This window comes from Protopterus annectens, chromosome 3.part1, assembly GCF_019279795.1.
Source record: "Protopterus annectens isolate FY-2018-M chromosome 3.part1, PAN1.0, whole genome shotgun sequence".
In the NCBI taxonomy this organism is placed as follows: domain Eukaryota; kingdom Metazoa; phylum Chordata; order Ceratodontiformes; family Protopteridae; genus Protopterus; species Protopterus annectens.
Window position 1 is genome coordinate 717408188 of NC_056732.1, and position 16225 is coordinate 717424412.

The 16225-nt window shown below is 42.2% G+C and overlaps 1 protein-coding gene across 1 annotated transcript in view; it reads right to left on the bottom strand.

The window, feature by feature from the left end:
* The window catches only part of LOC122798268 (zinc finger protein 260-like), a 321422-nt gene that overhangs the window by 135970 nt on the left and 169227 nt on the right, over window positions 1–16225 (bottom strand). Inside the window, exon 3 of the mRNA XM_044067072.1 lies at window positions 9827–9937. Within this exon, the coding sequence (XP_043923007.1) occupies window positions 9827–9937 (111 nt within the window). The remainder of the gene's footprint in view (window positions 1–9826; window positions 9938–16225) is intronic.

The window sequence follows — 16225 nt, forward strand, 5'->3', positions numbered from 1 at the left end:
GGTCTTTGGGTCTTTTTGAACCATAGCCTCCCACTTCTCTAGTTCCTGGAATAAGGCTGTTGAGGAGTGGAGAAGCATACACCCACAGCAGAAAGGGTCTTCCGATCTTTCTCACATCTGGCTAGAGTCTCTAACTTTAGAGCCAAATAGGGAAGTTTCGTCAAATGGGGCGCTGACAAAAGAGACTTAAATGGCTCGACGAAATCATATAACCGCATCCAAGTGTCTCTCATGATCGCTACACCTGAACCCACTGTTCTTGTCCCTTCGGCAGCAAGAGTGATTAAGCCTCATGGATGGGTTGGAGACAGACTCTAGGGTGGCGAGCTGAGAAGCCACTTTATCTCAAACTCCTTCACTTACTGCTCCCGAAAGAGTATCTGATAGCTCTTTAATCAGATCTCTTTGAAGCCTGGTAAAATGTGCCATGTAATTCAAGAACCTGAGAACGAAGACTGATGAAGCGTATAAGCGCTTCCCAAATCTATCCATTGTCCTAGACTCTTTGTTAAGAGGATGGATAGTAGGACTTTTGTCAGCAAGTTCCTTCTTGGTGGCAGCCGCTACCACCATGGCATCCACAGGAACTCTTTGACCCAGTGTTGCTGATCCTGAGGGCAGAGAGGATATGGTCAGGTCTCCTTGGGATTGGTTCAATAGAGTCAGGGTAACTTCCAAGCCCATTGAGCGATCAACTTAAGAACATCAGCGGGTGAAGAGATCTAAGAAGTAGAGGGCAGGGCATGAAAAGCCTCTAGGTATACAGATTCCTCCAAGTAAGGCTGAAGGGTAGCCCAGCCACCTCTCTGTTTAAGAATTTCTAAGATGTCCCCAAAAAACATCTTCAGGGAGTGACTTAGGGGAACCTTCCCCCGCTTCAAAATCGGCATCTTCTATGAAGGACTCTTCAGGGGAGTACAAGTGCTTCCTCTTGCACTTTCTCTTCAAAGGTACCTCTTTGGTGGGGTGTTCTGGAAAGGTATCTGAAGATGGCATAACCAATGTGGTTTGATCCTGAGGCCTTTGTGCCCTCTGTCCCAAGGAAGAGTCTGGAGGAAGCTCTGGTCGAGGGGATGGACAAGATGTTTGGTCAGACAGGGAAGGCATGGACTGTTTGCCCACAATGGACAAGGCCCTCTCCATGGCCTAGAAGGCAGGCTCCCCCCGTAGAGGGATGGGAGGCCAGATCCGAAATACACTCCTAAGGAACCATGGTCCCACCCCACATAAAGGAGGCCACCTCCGAAGCCAGAGTTAACTTACATATGCTCAAGCACCAAAGGGCACGGAGAGCTCCAAAAGTATTGAAATCAAACCCTGCCCCTCCGAACCGGCAACAAAGCCTCGACTCTGGGAGGTCTCCGGGTCCGACAAACCCGAAGAATTCAAGGTAGCTATCAGTGCTGGACAAGGAGCTCTGACTGGCACTGAAACAGTCGAAGCCAGGAAGGTCGGTACCAGGGGCTCTGAAAACTCAGCTGGAGTCAAAGGAGCAGTAGTTTGGAAGAAGGTAAGGTTCCAGAGCCAATACTGCTAAGAACTGTGGAAGGAAGTAATTCCCTCTACCAGTCTCATATCAGATTTGGACAAACTCTTGGTGGATCAAACTGAAGAAGCTAATGGAAATTTTGGTGGACGCTTTTCCAAAAAAGGACTGGGAGGATGGACCACAAAAGGATCTACTGAGGGGAAATATGTGGTACATGGTAAAATTATAAGTGAAGGGTCCTTCGGTTCCATATGCTTGGTTGGTACCGAAGGCAAAGTGCCTTTAATTGACATCAGTACCAATGCAGTTTGTATCAAACAGGTACTGAAGGCACTGGTGCCAAAGAAGTCTGTTCAGAAAGAGGCACCACTGGCACAGAGGACTGAATATTTTGCCCCACCAGTTTCAAAAAGGCTGTCGGTACTGTGGGAGTCCTGGCAATTTTGCTTGGTGGTTCCGATGAGCATGTCAGAACTGACTGACTGTTTCTTTGGCTTGGAAGAAGAGGAAGAAAAAGACAGTGTACTGGCTTCAGTTTTCAGATGAGAGAAGGCCTCGTCAAAGTCCGACTTAAGAAAACTTTTCAAAATTAACTTGTTCTTATGGTCAGAGAGTTCTGCGGCTAAAACTGACAGATTGCACAGTCCTCTTGTAGATGGACCACACTGAGGCAATAGACACAGAGTGTGTCCATCTGAATTTGAGATCTTTCTATCACATTTTTGGCACCTCTTGAAACCAGAAGTGCCTTTGGCAGGTTTGTCAGCCATTACAAAAAGCCACAATACCCTCACACACACACACACACACACACACACACACACACACACACACACACACACACACACACACACACACACACACACACACACACACAGACACACACATACACTCACAAAACTAGTCGTACTAAGAAGTCAGAAAGGAAAGGGCTTTTTTAACTAAGTAAAGGGAAAAGGGCAAGACAGGAGAGGAAATACCAACAATGGTATTGAAGAATAGCCAAAAGTAATAAAGTACCAACGATGGTTCTTGAGAAAACTACCTAATGATAAATCAGAGAAAAAAAGTACAGTTGTGTACACTTACCATAAATGTAGATGTTCGAGTGTATTCACTGTTACAGTCATCACATTTGGGTCATCCCTGCCAGGGTAGCACTCGGCCGGCCCGAATACCAGAGGCTTAGTATTTCTGCGTCAGTTGCTGTCTCTTCAGGACTGACGTCAGGTCTTCAGTAGTATAAAGTAAGGCAGCCGACACCATTACATCAGTTTTTCTTGCCCTAACCTGTCAGAAGCCCCCAAGTAGAAGCCAGATTCTGGTGGAACCAGGACTGCAACAGTGAATACACTCGAACATCTACATTTATGGTAAGTGTACACAACTGTACTATGTTCTTCGTGTTTCACTGCTGCAGTCATCACATTTGGGTTGATTCCCAAAGCTGAGGAAATGGGTGGAGCAGTCAAGCAAACTAGGGGCTGGCTACGATGCCCTGCAAGACTACAAAGGCAAACCCTGCCCTAGATTTGGAGAAGAGAGGCAGGTGATAATATTTGGTAAAGGTGTGAACAGATGTCCAGGTGGCAGCCTCCAGGATGTCCCTGGTGGGGACTCCTCTGAGGAAAGCTGCAGAGGTGGAGCTGTTCTGGTGGACTGAGTCCTGACCCCCTTGGGGGGAGGCTTTCCATGTTGTTAGTAGCAGAAATGGATGCAGTGTGCTATTCATTTGGAAATGGTTTGTTTGGAGATGGCTTTGCCTTCTGCCCCTGCAGCAAAGCTAAACAGCAATTGATCAGACTTTCTGAAGGATTTAGTTCTGTCTAGATAGAATCTGAGCTGTCTGTGCACATCTACAGAGTGAAGGATCCTTTCCCCTTGTTCTAGGGATTAGGAAAAAAGGTGGACAAATGAATGGATTGGTTGAGAGCCACACTGGACACCACCTTGGGCATGAAGGATGGGTTAGTTCTGAGGGATACCCTGTCAGCATGGAAGATGATGAAGGGTTCCACAGCCATGAGCACTTGCAGCTCGGAGACTCTTCTGGATGAAGTGATGGCCACAAGGAAAGCTGTCTTCCAGGAGAGAAATTTTAGCTCTGCAGAAGAAGCTGGTTCGAAAGGGGGCAGGGTGAGCTTTTCCAACACAGAGTTATGGTCCCAAGCTGGGGTTAGTGCTCTTCTGGGTGGCCTCAAGTTGCTAGCTCCTCTTAGGAACTCTTTGATCAAAGGGTGTGAGAAAAGGGGCTGCTCAGTGGGGAAATGAGCAGAGATATCAGAGGCATGAATTTTTATAGAGGAGAAAGAGAGGCCACTATGTAGTAGGTCAGCTGAGTAATCCAGGATGAGAGGGAGGGAGGGCTGTGCCGTACTGGCTCCCTTAGCCTGGATCCAAATGCAGAACCTTTTCCATTTGTCAGCATAAGACTTTCTAGTGCTAGGGCGTCTGGCCTCGTATAACATCTAAAACCTGTTTACTGAGGTTGGCAGATTGATCCGGGGTTAGGGAATGAGCCAAGCTGTCAAATTGAGTGTCTGCAATTTATTCATTATTATTTTATTTTATTTTATTTATATTTGTTGACCGGGAGTGTCCGACTGGACGTAATTGGAGATGCATGAATTCCCCTTCCCTCTGGGTCAGGAGGTTTGGAATCTGAGGAAGATGCCAAGGTGGCAGTGGGGACAGGCTGCGCAACAAGGGGTACCAGTGGTGGCAAGGCCAGTCTGGAGCTATAAGGATTGTCCTTTATTTTTCCTCCTTTACTTTGAGCAGTACCCTGGGGATGAGAGGTAGTGGAGGAAAGGCATAGACCGATAGATTGACCCTGGGGAAGGACAGGGCATCCACTTTCCAAGCCATGCAGTGATGCTCCCTGGTGCAGAATTTGCTGAGTTGATGGTTGGTGTGGGAGGCAAAGAGGTCAACCTTCGAGGTGCTTCATTTCTGAGTTATTAGGGTGAAGGTTCTTCTGTTGAGCTGCCACTCGTGCGGGTCCAGAAGATTTATGTTTAATTGAGCTGCCAGAGAGTTGAGAGAACCTGGTAGGAATTGTGCTAACAGGTGCAGTTGCATGGCAGAGGCTGTGTGGCAAAGGGTCATGGCCAGCTTGCATAGAGGGTAGGATTGAGACCCTCCCTGCTTGTTGAGATACCACATCACAGTGGTGTTGTCTGTTTTGATCAGGAGAGCCTTCCCTGGGAAGAGAAGGGGCTTAAAAGCTATCAAGGCATGCTGGACAGCCATCATCTCTTTTTGGTTGATGTGCAGAGGGATTTGCTGCGGGCTCCATTGGCCCTGTATGCACCTGCCATTCAGGTGTACACCCCAAGCATAGTCTGATGCATCTGTGGTGAGGGTCTGGGTAGTGGGGGATGGTTAGAAAGGTAGTCACTTGTTGTGGGAGCATGCTGTTGCCCACCAAAGAAAATCTTTTCTGAGGCAAGGAATTATAGGTATAAGAGTCTCCAGGTCTTGACAGTGTTGACACCAAAGGCTTTTTAGGTACCATTGAAGTTTCCTCATATGCAATCTGACACATGGAATGAGTAGTATGCAAGATGCCATGAACCCCAGAGCTTGCAGGATCTTCCTTGCAGATAACTGGGGTCTGGTGGCTAGTTGAGAGAAGTATGCTGCCAGGAAAATTTGTTTTTCTGGTGTAAGGAATGCCATCTGGGATGCTGTGTCCAGGCTTGATCCAAGGAAGATAATCTTTTGGGTGGGCACTTGTTTGGATTTTTTTTTTGTTGACTGTGTACCCTAAGGAGGTTACTAGGGTATTTAATAAAGCAGTTGTCTAAGTATGGGTAAATCTGGATATTCCTTTGTCTGCAAAAGGCAATGGCCAGAGCCAAACATTTTGTGAAAACTCTGGGAGCAGTAAATAAGCCAAAGGGAAGTGCAGAGAACTGAAAGTGTTGAGATCCTGCCCTGAAAAAGAGATATTTCCTGCATGATTCCCTGATAGGAATGTGGAGGTAGGCCTCTTTTAGATCTAGGGTGGCTAGCCAAGCGTCCTTGGAGAGCATGGGTAGCAGCTGCTGGAGGGTGAGCATTTTAAATTTTGGGATCACCAGGAAAGTGTTTAGAATGGATAGCTTGGGGCGCCAAATGTCCTCTTTTCTGGGCACCAGAAAAAGTCTGGAGTAGAAACATTGGCCTTTCTGTTCTGCAGGAATGTGCTCTACTCCCCTCATAGAAAGCAGGGAAAGGATTTGCTTTTGAGCCTCTGCACACTGGTTTGGAGGTAGACCTGGGAATCCTTTTGGGGTTGGAAGGGTGTGGATGGAAATTTTGTATCCCCCAGACAAGACGCTGAGAACCCAGTGGTCACTGGTAATGGTGGCCTAGTTGCTTGTGTGAAAGGAGAGTTTTCTTCCTTGGGGTAAGTGAAGGTGGGCAGAGGGAGGGGGTGGGGAGGAGACTCATTGTGAGTTCTTACCATAAGGGGGTGGCTTAGAACTCCCTGGTTTTGAAGTGGAGGTAGTCCACTGCTTAGATCTCTGCATTCCCTGTGGCTGCTGTCTGGTGGGTCTGGTTCCCCAGGGCCTGGGCTGGACTGGCTTAGTTGGAGCATGAAAGGACCAGTGTTTGGTGGGACAATGCCTGCTGAACCTGGGTGGCTGGACCTGTAAGAAATCCTTAACTGTCTGCATAGATTTTGCTTTTTCTTCCATCTTTTTAAGACCTCTTCTGCCTTAGTGCCAAATAAATTGACTTTGTGCAAGGGGGCATCCAACAATTTAGATTTGACCTGGTCTGGCAAGGGCTGTTCCTTAAGCCATGTATGCCTTCTAATGACAGATCCAGTGACTGCTGCCCTGCAAGAAGCTTCTAGGGTGTCAAAACCACAGTGCAAGGTGTGTTTAGTTACTTGACTTGTAGAATGCATTAACTCTTGTAACTCTTTAGATTCTGCACAAGTAGGAAAGGAAGACATTTTTTGTTTGAGGAGTTCCAGGGTATGTTGCTGAAATTTTAGCATATGGAACTGACAATTTAGTGCCCTGATAGCAAGAGTAGCTGAGATGTACACTTTTGTACCCCATCTGTCTAGTGCTCAGGAATCCCTATCTGAGGGGGTGGGATTCTTAGCAGAGGTTGCTTTAATCCCTTTAGGTCCTTGAGAAATTACCTCAGGTTCAGCAGTAGGACTTTTAAAAGAAATTTGTGTGAGTCAGGGACTCTATAGCACCTGTCTGGTTTTCTGGGGGAAGGAGGGAGGGTGTCAGGAGTCAATATGGATTCCAGGAAAAACATCCTCCACAACATCCAGGACTGGGGGGGATGGCTAAGAGTCTGTGCTGTGGAAGATCTAAGAATTCCCTGAGTCTCTTTTTAGACTGAGGGTAGTCTTGACTCTCCCACTGGAAATGCTCCAGTAAGGTATGAAGGTTTCCCCAAAGGAAAAATCCACTGGGGGAGAGGCTGAAGGACTGGAATCCTCTGCATCAGAATCCTCATAAGTAGAGAGGGGTTGCATGTCTTCATATTCGGATGCATCAGAGTCATCTGACTCTTGTTTAGACAAAACTACAGGGGATAGATCTCTTTTCCTTTTGGAGGGGGTAGCTTGGCTTCCCTTGATCAGCATGATAAGGTCTTCCTCCATTTTAAGCATTTGAGACTGAGGGAAGGAAGCAGATGCCTGAGACTGGGTCGTCAGTGTCTTGGGTGTGGTTCATACCCTGGGCCTAAGAAACTCTGTCATTTTTGAAAGAACGGTAGTCGCGAACGAAGACATCGGTTTGTGTCAAGAATCGGTAATGCAAAGGACTTCCTCGGAAGCCGGTGCCTGCTCAGAGGCTCCAGACCGATCCAAGGTAGAGACGACCGCAGGATCCTTAATCAAAGAAGAGTTTTGCGGCATACCGGACATACTGGTAGCGGCCTGCGAATCCACAGAAGCGGGCATCAGGGGCTGCAAAAGCACCCGAGGACTGAAGAAATGATGACTAGCTTAACGGAAGCGTCGTCGGTAGGTTTGGACCTTTGCGGTCTGTCTCTGTCTTTATCTTTATGTTTTTTCGAAAGAGCTGCTGTCTAATGGCTTACAGAAGCCATATCGGAATTCGAGGACTGTAAGCAAAAATATCTAGCTACAAAAAGGGCCCGAGGACGGATAGTTCTGGTGTTGAGCAAAGCACAGAAGTGACAACGGAGGACGTCGTGGTCTGGGCCTAAACAAGTGATGCAGTAAGAATGAAAGTCTCGGTGTGGTACTTGCTTTCCACAAACGAGACAATTATTAACTTTTTCTGACATTGGTTAGTGCAAGAAAAAAGGATCCACAACGGGGTACTTAGCTTTAAAAGACTTCAACTTCAATTCGGTAGACGAAACTCAGGTAGCGGCTGACTGGCACTCGTGCGAACTGCTTCTACTTTGGGCTCCACGGCAAGAAAAACTGATGTAATGGTGTCAGCTGCCGTACTTTATACTACTGACGACCTGACATTAGTCCTGAAGTGACAGCAACCGATGCAGAAATATTAAGCCTCTGATATTCGGGCTAGCCGAGGGCTACCCTGGCAGGGATAACCCAAATGTGATGAATGCACCAGTGATACACGAAGAACATCACACACATGCACAAACTAAATTATCAAAAGGAGAAGCGGGTAGTACAGATGCAAGGGATGATTGAGAGAATACAAGAAAATAAGAGAATCTAACTTACAGTTTTTTGACAATTAGCTATCTATCGAGAGCTCAGACAGAATGCGTCTGGCACTATGAAGTGGCAAATGAGATCTGAGGTAATTTGGTGAGGAGCATTATGGGCTGAGTTTAGCTCAACAGTTTTTGGAAGGGGTAAGCTGGAATAACGGCAGAGTCAGTTTCGAGGCTCACAACACACCCACAATCAAGGATTACGTGAAGATTGCCAATATCAGATTGGCTAAGTTTCCCACTTGGGCAAGGAGAAGGCCCTTTGGGAGTTGCTTGGAGTGTCAGTCTGAAAGAGCCAGGGTCCAAAAGCATGAGCAAATTTCACAAGGTTCCTGGACATGCATTGACCCCAGGCAATATACACACTTCTTGCATGTATCCTGCAGTGGGATTTGGTGGCTGCTGGCCACACACTCTTAAAATCCAAAAGCTTTGTCAGACATTTTCTAACTCCAACTGGAAGGCAGGAAACAAATGCTGAATTAAAAAAAAAAACAACATCAAGGGGAGAGGGGGAGAGAGAAAGAGAGACTGGTCCAACACAACAGATAACAGTGAGAAAAACTACAAGTTCACTACAACAGAGAAATCTTCTCTCTTTTTTTTATTAGCTCAGCAAACTAATATAGCAGAAAACTCATCCTGTACCAGATGAGAATGGACAGAACAAATAACTTTCTCCAACAAGGGAGAGTGAAGGGAAAAAACAAATAGAATCAGTCAAAAACTAAGGCAAGCCTAAAACTAATAACACCTTCTGAGAAAAGGAAAAATTAGCACTTAGCTCAAGAACCCAATGCTTAGTCCTAGCAACCACGTCAGTCTCCTAGTGCAGCAAACAAGATATGGGAGAAACTATTAAGGCTGCAGTACATTACGGCAGAAGGGAGGAACCTGAGTCTTGGAACCAAAGATCTGAATTGCTGGCCTTGGATCAGTTCATATCTGACACACCAATTGTTGCGGTGGACAGAAAAGGCAAAATCAGGAGAGTAAATACCGTTTCTAGTCATAAGTTAATTTTAAATAGTATTTTATTAAAAGGGCAACACATTCTGTGTGAAGGGGCTCTCCAACAGGGATCTAGCCAACTGTTTCTGTGAAGCCTCCAAGTTGCTTCTCTTCAAGATGACAGGAAAGTATCAAACTCTTCACTATGGCTGCTGATTTCCCTCCATGAGTGTAGCCAATCAGCAGTTAGAGTGAAGATGTGGGGTGGAAGGAGGTTCCAGAGCTTTATGAACCTGGCTGGCTGCTTCTTTCCTGAGCAGTGAACAACCCATACAGCCTAAAGGCTACGACAGCAGCAAGAATGATGAACATCTCAGTAATCCATAAGGATGCTGGAGTACAGCTATGTCTCCTCTGGGTTATAATGAGTCAGTCAAGGTGGTCTGGGCAGCCAGTGAGTACTGTCCCATTTACCTCTCATAGGAAGCACAGTAAACACGGCCTACCTACATAAAGTCTTGCAGCAGTCACTGGACATGCTAGAGGATGCACCTCTCAGCTTGCATGAGAACACCTGGGGATGTTACAGGAAAGTTTTAAGATAAGAAAGCATAGTCCACTTTGCTTAGCCTACCAAAACTACAACCCTTACTGGGATAAGTGATTTAGAAAATGGATACGTGGATAATCTGACAATCTACTTACTGTCAGTATTAAAATCAGTACTCAGCATCCTTCCTCCTTCTGAATTAGCACATGGATCACCATCATTTCTACCAATCAGCAGCCTAAGATGCTCGAATGGTATGATATAACCTGTAAAACAAAATCAACAGAGTACAATTAGAACAAGAAAATGTTACTCTGCAACAGGTCTGCACATACTTTTACATGTAGCGCTAATGGATGATGATACAAAAAAAGAAAAATAGAACAGAACCCACTAGAAAATGTGGGTAAAGAAAGGCTAGTCACATACGGAAAAAAAATACCACTGTCAATGCTCAAAATGTTTTGACTGTCTGAGCTCTTTTTTTGTTATACTATGCTACTTTCCCTAAAACATTTATAATCTGATAATCTTGATTTCTTTGCATGAATGCAATTCCTGGATTTCATCTGTCACTTCCCTGACACAGAAATCCAAAATCATTCATTTCTAGTCACACATATCCAGTATACATTTCCTGCACAATTCCAAAAACAACTAACACGGAGAATGCAGACACAGCAACTAATCCAAAAACATGTATTAGAAAGTAAGCACTTTCACGTCTACAAACGGACGCTTCATCAGACTTTAATAAAGATGACCATTTAAAACTATCATTTAAATAACTTCTTTTAAAAACCTAACCAAACAAAAAACAGCTTTCAAATCCAAACCAGCCATTCAGACTTTACATACAATTATTTCAAAAGTATGATGTTACTACGTTTCCTAGAAGAAACAGCAGCTAAATAAAATATAAAATAAATACGAAAGTTAAATATAATGATCTAGTGCATTAAAACATTACAATAAAAATATATAAAAATAAAAAATAAACACCATGAATAATCCTGTACTTAAATTTCAGTCTTATATTATCCTGCAGTTCTTTACCATCACCACTAGATGGCAGCAGTACTCTTCATAAACTAACATTTCATTCACAAAAAGCTGCAATCTTCATTCATAAAACATAAATCATAAGTCCTGGTGGTTGATGTAAACTTTCATTAAAACTCTAATCTAAAAAGCAGCTTACAACAAAAATATAAAACTCAGCACCTAAAAAATAAATGATTTATATATAAAAATAAAATGCACACACACACACACACACACACACACACACACACACACACACAAATACTATCACCACAATGTAGTATAAAGACGACATTCATAAAAAAACAAAAACTGTCTTCGCACCTTGAAAAATAACTATAGTTCATATAAAACTATCAATATACATAGATGTTGTTTATATACACATATATATGTAAAAATCAAAACACAACTCACCTAAGTCAAGGTCTATCCTGTTAAAAGGGTTTCATGGACACAATATCATTCAGCCCTTATGCTTTGTCAAACTGTAATCCAATTATCCACTAATCCCCGACTTCTGTGTATTTTTCCTATAATCACCTAATCTAGCATTCCTCTTCACCTACTCCAAAACTACAATAAGAAAGCTATGCTTGATCCCTTTACTACAGACACGCATAGTTCTCAACCTCTTAGTGCAAGAAATCTGGACAAAACCTAAAATTTTGGGGTGACAAAGGCTCAAAAATAGGGACAGATTTTAAATATTGCTCTTATAAACTTAGAAAGTTGCTAGAATGTCTGGTTTTGTATTCACATGCATTTTCGGAATGATATGAAGTCTGTAACTCAAATGTATTTCATTAGTTAGTGATTTCAATTCTCAGTGATTTGCCAGAAAACCAAAAATTTTATGAGGGACAGACCAAAATTATGAGACAAAAATCTGGACATTCTGCGAAAATATGTACAGTTGATAGGTATGCAGACATGCCTGGCTACAACATTACTCTCATCCTTCATATTTATAGTGTATATGTATTCCCTGACCCTCTCTCAAAGTGAACAATTAGGTTTCCTACATAAAATGCAGGACACACTTTACACTTGGTCAGGTAGACCACATCCCTACTTGTACAATCAGCATAATGTGAAAACTTGTATAATTTCATAGTATTAGGGTGTATAAATGTATTACCATTAGCCATATAAACACAAAAATGACATCATCTACATCCAAAAGTACCCACCCACTGTGAATTAACTCTCTTAACGTCTGTATTCTCATAGCAAATAAGTCTCTTCACGGATTTCTTATTTTTTCAAATTAAATCCTGTAGCATATCCTGTTATGTTTTCTTATCTGCTGTGATAATACTGCAGTTCTTACGTATTACATCACATATCGCTCAGTTATTAGAAGAAAAAGGCCAAATGAATCTACACACATCACTTTCTCGGCAATGTTATGACTCATGTCCGATGTTGGATATATATAGATAGAGAAGGTAGGGGTAGACCATATTTTTGTGATAAGAGGCTACTGGTGCAAGGTAACGAGTCACAACATTGTCAAGAGAGTTAATTCACAGAGGATGGGTACTTTGGATGCAGAAGATGTAATTTTTGTGTTTATATGGCTAATGGTAATACATTTATACACCCTAATACTATGAAATTATCCTTGTACATTATGCTGACTGTACAAGTAGGGATGTGGTCTACCTAGCCAAGTGCAAACAGTGTCCCGTGTTTTATGTGGGAAAAACTAATTGTTAATTTCTAGAGAGGGTCAGGGAACACATATACACTAAATATGAAGGACGAGACTAATGCTTTAGCCAGGCATGTCTGAGTAAAAGGATCGAACAGAGCTTTCTTTTCCTAGTTTTGGAGCAGGTGAAGAGGAGTGCTAGGTGAGGTGATTATAGGAATAAGACACATAAATCAGTGATTAGTGGATAATTAGATTACAGTCTGATAAAGCATAAGGGTGTTCATCAAACCCGTTTTACAGGCTAGACACTTCGTTTTTTTTTTGTTGTGTTTTGATTTTTACATACATGTTGTGGCTTACATATATGTATATAGATAGGTTTATATGAATTATATGAATGCCTTCTTTACACTACATTGTGTGGCGTTAGTAAAATGTGTGTGTGTGTGTGTGTGTGTGTGTGTATATATATATATATATATATATACACACACACACACATATATATATATATATATATAGATAAATATGTATATATATATATATATATATATATATATACATATATATACACATATATATATATATATATACATATATATATATATATATATACATATATACACACCCTTTAGAGGGTTGAACAGCTGAAATCTCGAAAATCATATGGCAGAAGATTTCAGCCGTTTGACCTTCTAAAGGGGAACCATATATATATATATATATATATATATATATATATATATATACACACACACACATACACACACACACACACACACACACACACACACACACACACACACACACACACATACATATACACACATACACACCATACGCACACGCATGCAGATTTATTATTTAGGTGATGTGTTTTACATCTTTGTTGTAAGCTGCTTTTTAGATTAGAGTTTTAGTGAAAGTTTACATAAACCACCGGGAGATGGGGTACATGTTTATGAAAAAGTTTGCAGCTTCCAGTGAATGAAATGCTAGTTTGTAAAGAGTTATGCTGCCATCTACGGGTGACAGCAGAGAACTACAGGATAATACAAAACAAGTTTAAGTGATCTTCATAGTGTTTGTTTACATATTTTTTATTTTTATCATGATGTATTAAATTAACTTTTGTCTTTATTTTATAAAACCTATTTTAATGAGATGACAATATTTAGCTGCTGTTTCTTCTAGGAAACATTGTAACATCATGTGTTTGAAATAATTGTTATGTCAAGTCTGAATGGCTGGTTTGGATTTGAAAGCTGTTTTTTGTTTGGTTAGATTTTTTAAAGAAGTTATTTAAATTATAGTTTTAAGTGATTGTCTTTATTAAAGTCTGATGAAGCGTCCATTTGTGGATGTGAAAGCGCTTACTTTCTAATAAATGTTTTGTTGCCGTGTCTGCATTCTCCGTGTAACTTGTTTTTGGATTTGTTCTCTTTTTTTTTATTGGATGTGCAATACTACAATACAATAATAATAATACAATACTGCAATACTACAGCTACGTAGTTCCCATTTAAGCATATGCTCACAAACTTCCATAGCCCTAAAAAAAAATCTAGTGTTTATGTAGGACCCAGAAAATTAAGTAGTACTTTTTTTTAAGTAATGAAACTAATCTGAAAGTGCTTGAAAATATACTAGAATAGTCTTCTATGTGAGTAAATTGGGTTCTTTCCTTTTGGTCTATATATTCAACAGTGCTGTTTAATTAAAAAAATATCTTTGAATTTTAAGAGACGAAATTAAGGTAGAAAAGCAAATACACTGTTTCTTTCTGAGAACCTTGGGGAGATCAGGGTTTTCTGAATTATGGGAGAAAATAACCGTTGTATATATACACTTACTATAATAGAAGATGTACCAAAATATCACTGTCGCAGTAGCATATGCTGTATGGATTATATCCTGCCAAGGATATGGCCACTTACCAGCTTTCAAAGCTTCAGGACAACTTCCACGCTCCCTCACCACTGTGAGTCTCCAGGAGAGACACATAAAAGCAGTGGTTAGGGCACCAAAAGCTTCAGAGCTTTCTTAACTCAAGAATGGAGGCTAGAGCTTGGAAAGGTAAGTGCGATGAAAGGAAATTTTTAAACATATGAACATATGTAGCTATATACAAAACAGTACACACATCCACATCCTAGCAATACACCTAAAACAGAACAAGGGAGCTGGAGAAAAATGAATGGCTACCACAACAGTGACCTATTAGAACATCTACGGTTATGGTAAGTTTTCTTATACAGCTGCATTGCCTTCAACATAAGATCACTGCTGCAGTAGCCTAAGCCATACAGGTAGATTATCAAAGCTTAGAATTACTCAGGGAGGTGGAAATAATTGAGGAATCCAGTAACCCCTACAGAATGGTCCTAACATAGCTCATTCCAGTCTTGGAAAATAAATCTAGTTGTTCATGATTTGTTAAAGTAAGTACAAAGGTTCAAGTTGCTGCCTTTAGAATACTTATGAGCCCACCCCATTCCAAACATCCACACAGATTCATACATTGTTACTAGACTAAATGACCTGGGCAGCCTTTCTAAGCCTACCCAAGTTTTCCCGAAAGAATAATGTTGTCCTGTATCCAAACAGGACATTGACAGCCAGGCATTTATAAGCTACCCCTGTCCATAATGGGTGCCAGGCCAGGTGCAGATTTCTTATTTCCCATCCACTTGTCTTGGTTGTGCATAAACTGACCAACTCCGCTTCACACAGATGGGAAGCCTGTTCCATAGGAGAGCCAGTCTCTGGGACACATATCTGGCTCTCCAGCATGTTCTGTTTAAGTCAGTCACAGATAAAATTCAGGTCCTTAGACCTTGTACTTCGGTATTTTTTGACTTGCAAATATGGAGGAGCTTCATAAGTGTGGGGTTTGTGGATGCCTTGTAAACCAGGCACAGATCACACCTCAGCAATCTATAGGAGACTGAGTAGAGAGAAGGGGGTTTAAGGCACTCTTCGTTAGGCACGTTCATTATGCTTTGTATTCGATTTGTAAGGAACCTTTGAGATTGCTCTAGTTGCTGCATACGCCTGGTCAGGTACACACCAAAGGAGGACTGTACTCTATGATTGGTCTGATAAGGGTGGAGTACAGTGGGATAATGACCTCTTTATACCTAGATGCCATGCCCTTACTTATAAGCTGTGCAGCATAAAAGGACTTCCTTACCACTGTGGCCACAGGGAGGTCAAAGGTAAGTCTACTGTCTGTGTGTACTCAGATCCCTGACCACTGGGTCAACTTCTCAGGGGCATATTACCAACATGGTATTTAGCCAGGATGGTTGATTTCCCCAAAAGGTATAATTATGCATTTCTTAGCATCGTGTTAAGACCATGGCTTTGGCACCATTTGTTAGTCAGATTAGGACTTTCTTGAAGAGTGCTAGTGTCTGCAGGGGAGTTAAAATAACCCCCAGTTGCACTCATCTGCAAACTTAGACAGCCATAAACCTTCAGCATTTGCTTCCATTTCAGAGAAATGGAGGATAAAAAAGGAGCAGGTACGCCAAGCACTGGGGAACTCTGCTAGCGACTGGTCTCTTGGTGGAGGTAGCCTCATCTATTTTGAGCTCCTGGGTCTCATCAGTGAACCATATGGCTATCCAGCAGTTGATAAAAAGAAGTTATACCTAAATTAGTGAGCTTGCCTATAATGCCTGGTGTATTACATCAAAAGCCATGGCCAGGTTGAGGTAAGCTGTGTGCACAGTCGTATCTTCATCCAGTGCTTTGGTGATCCTCTCAAAAGTCCACCAGATTTAATAAGCAAGATCTTCCTTTAACAAAGCTGAATTGTGATGGGTCCAGTGTTTGCAGGTTACCT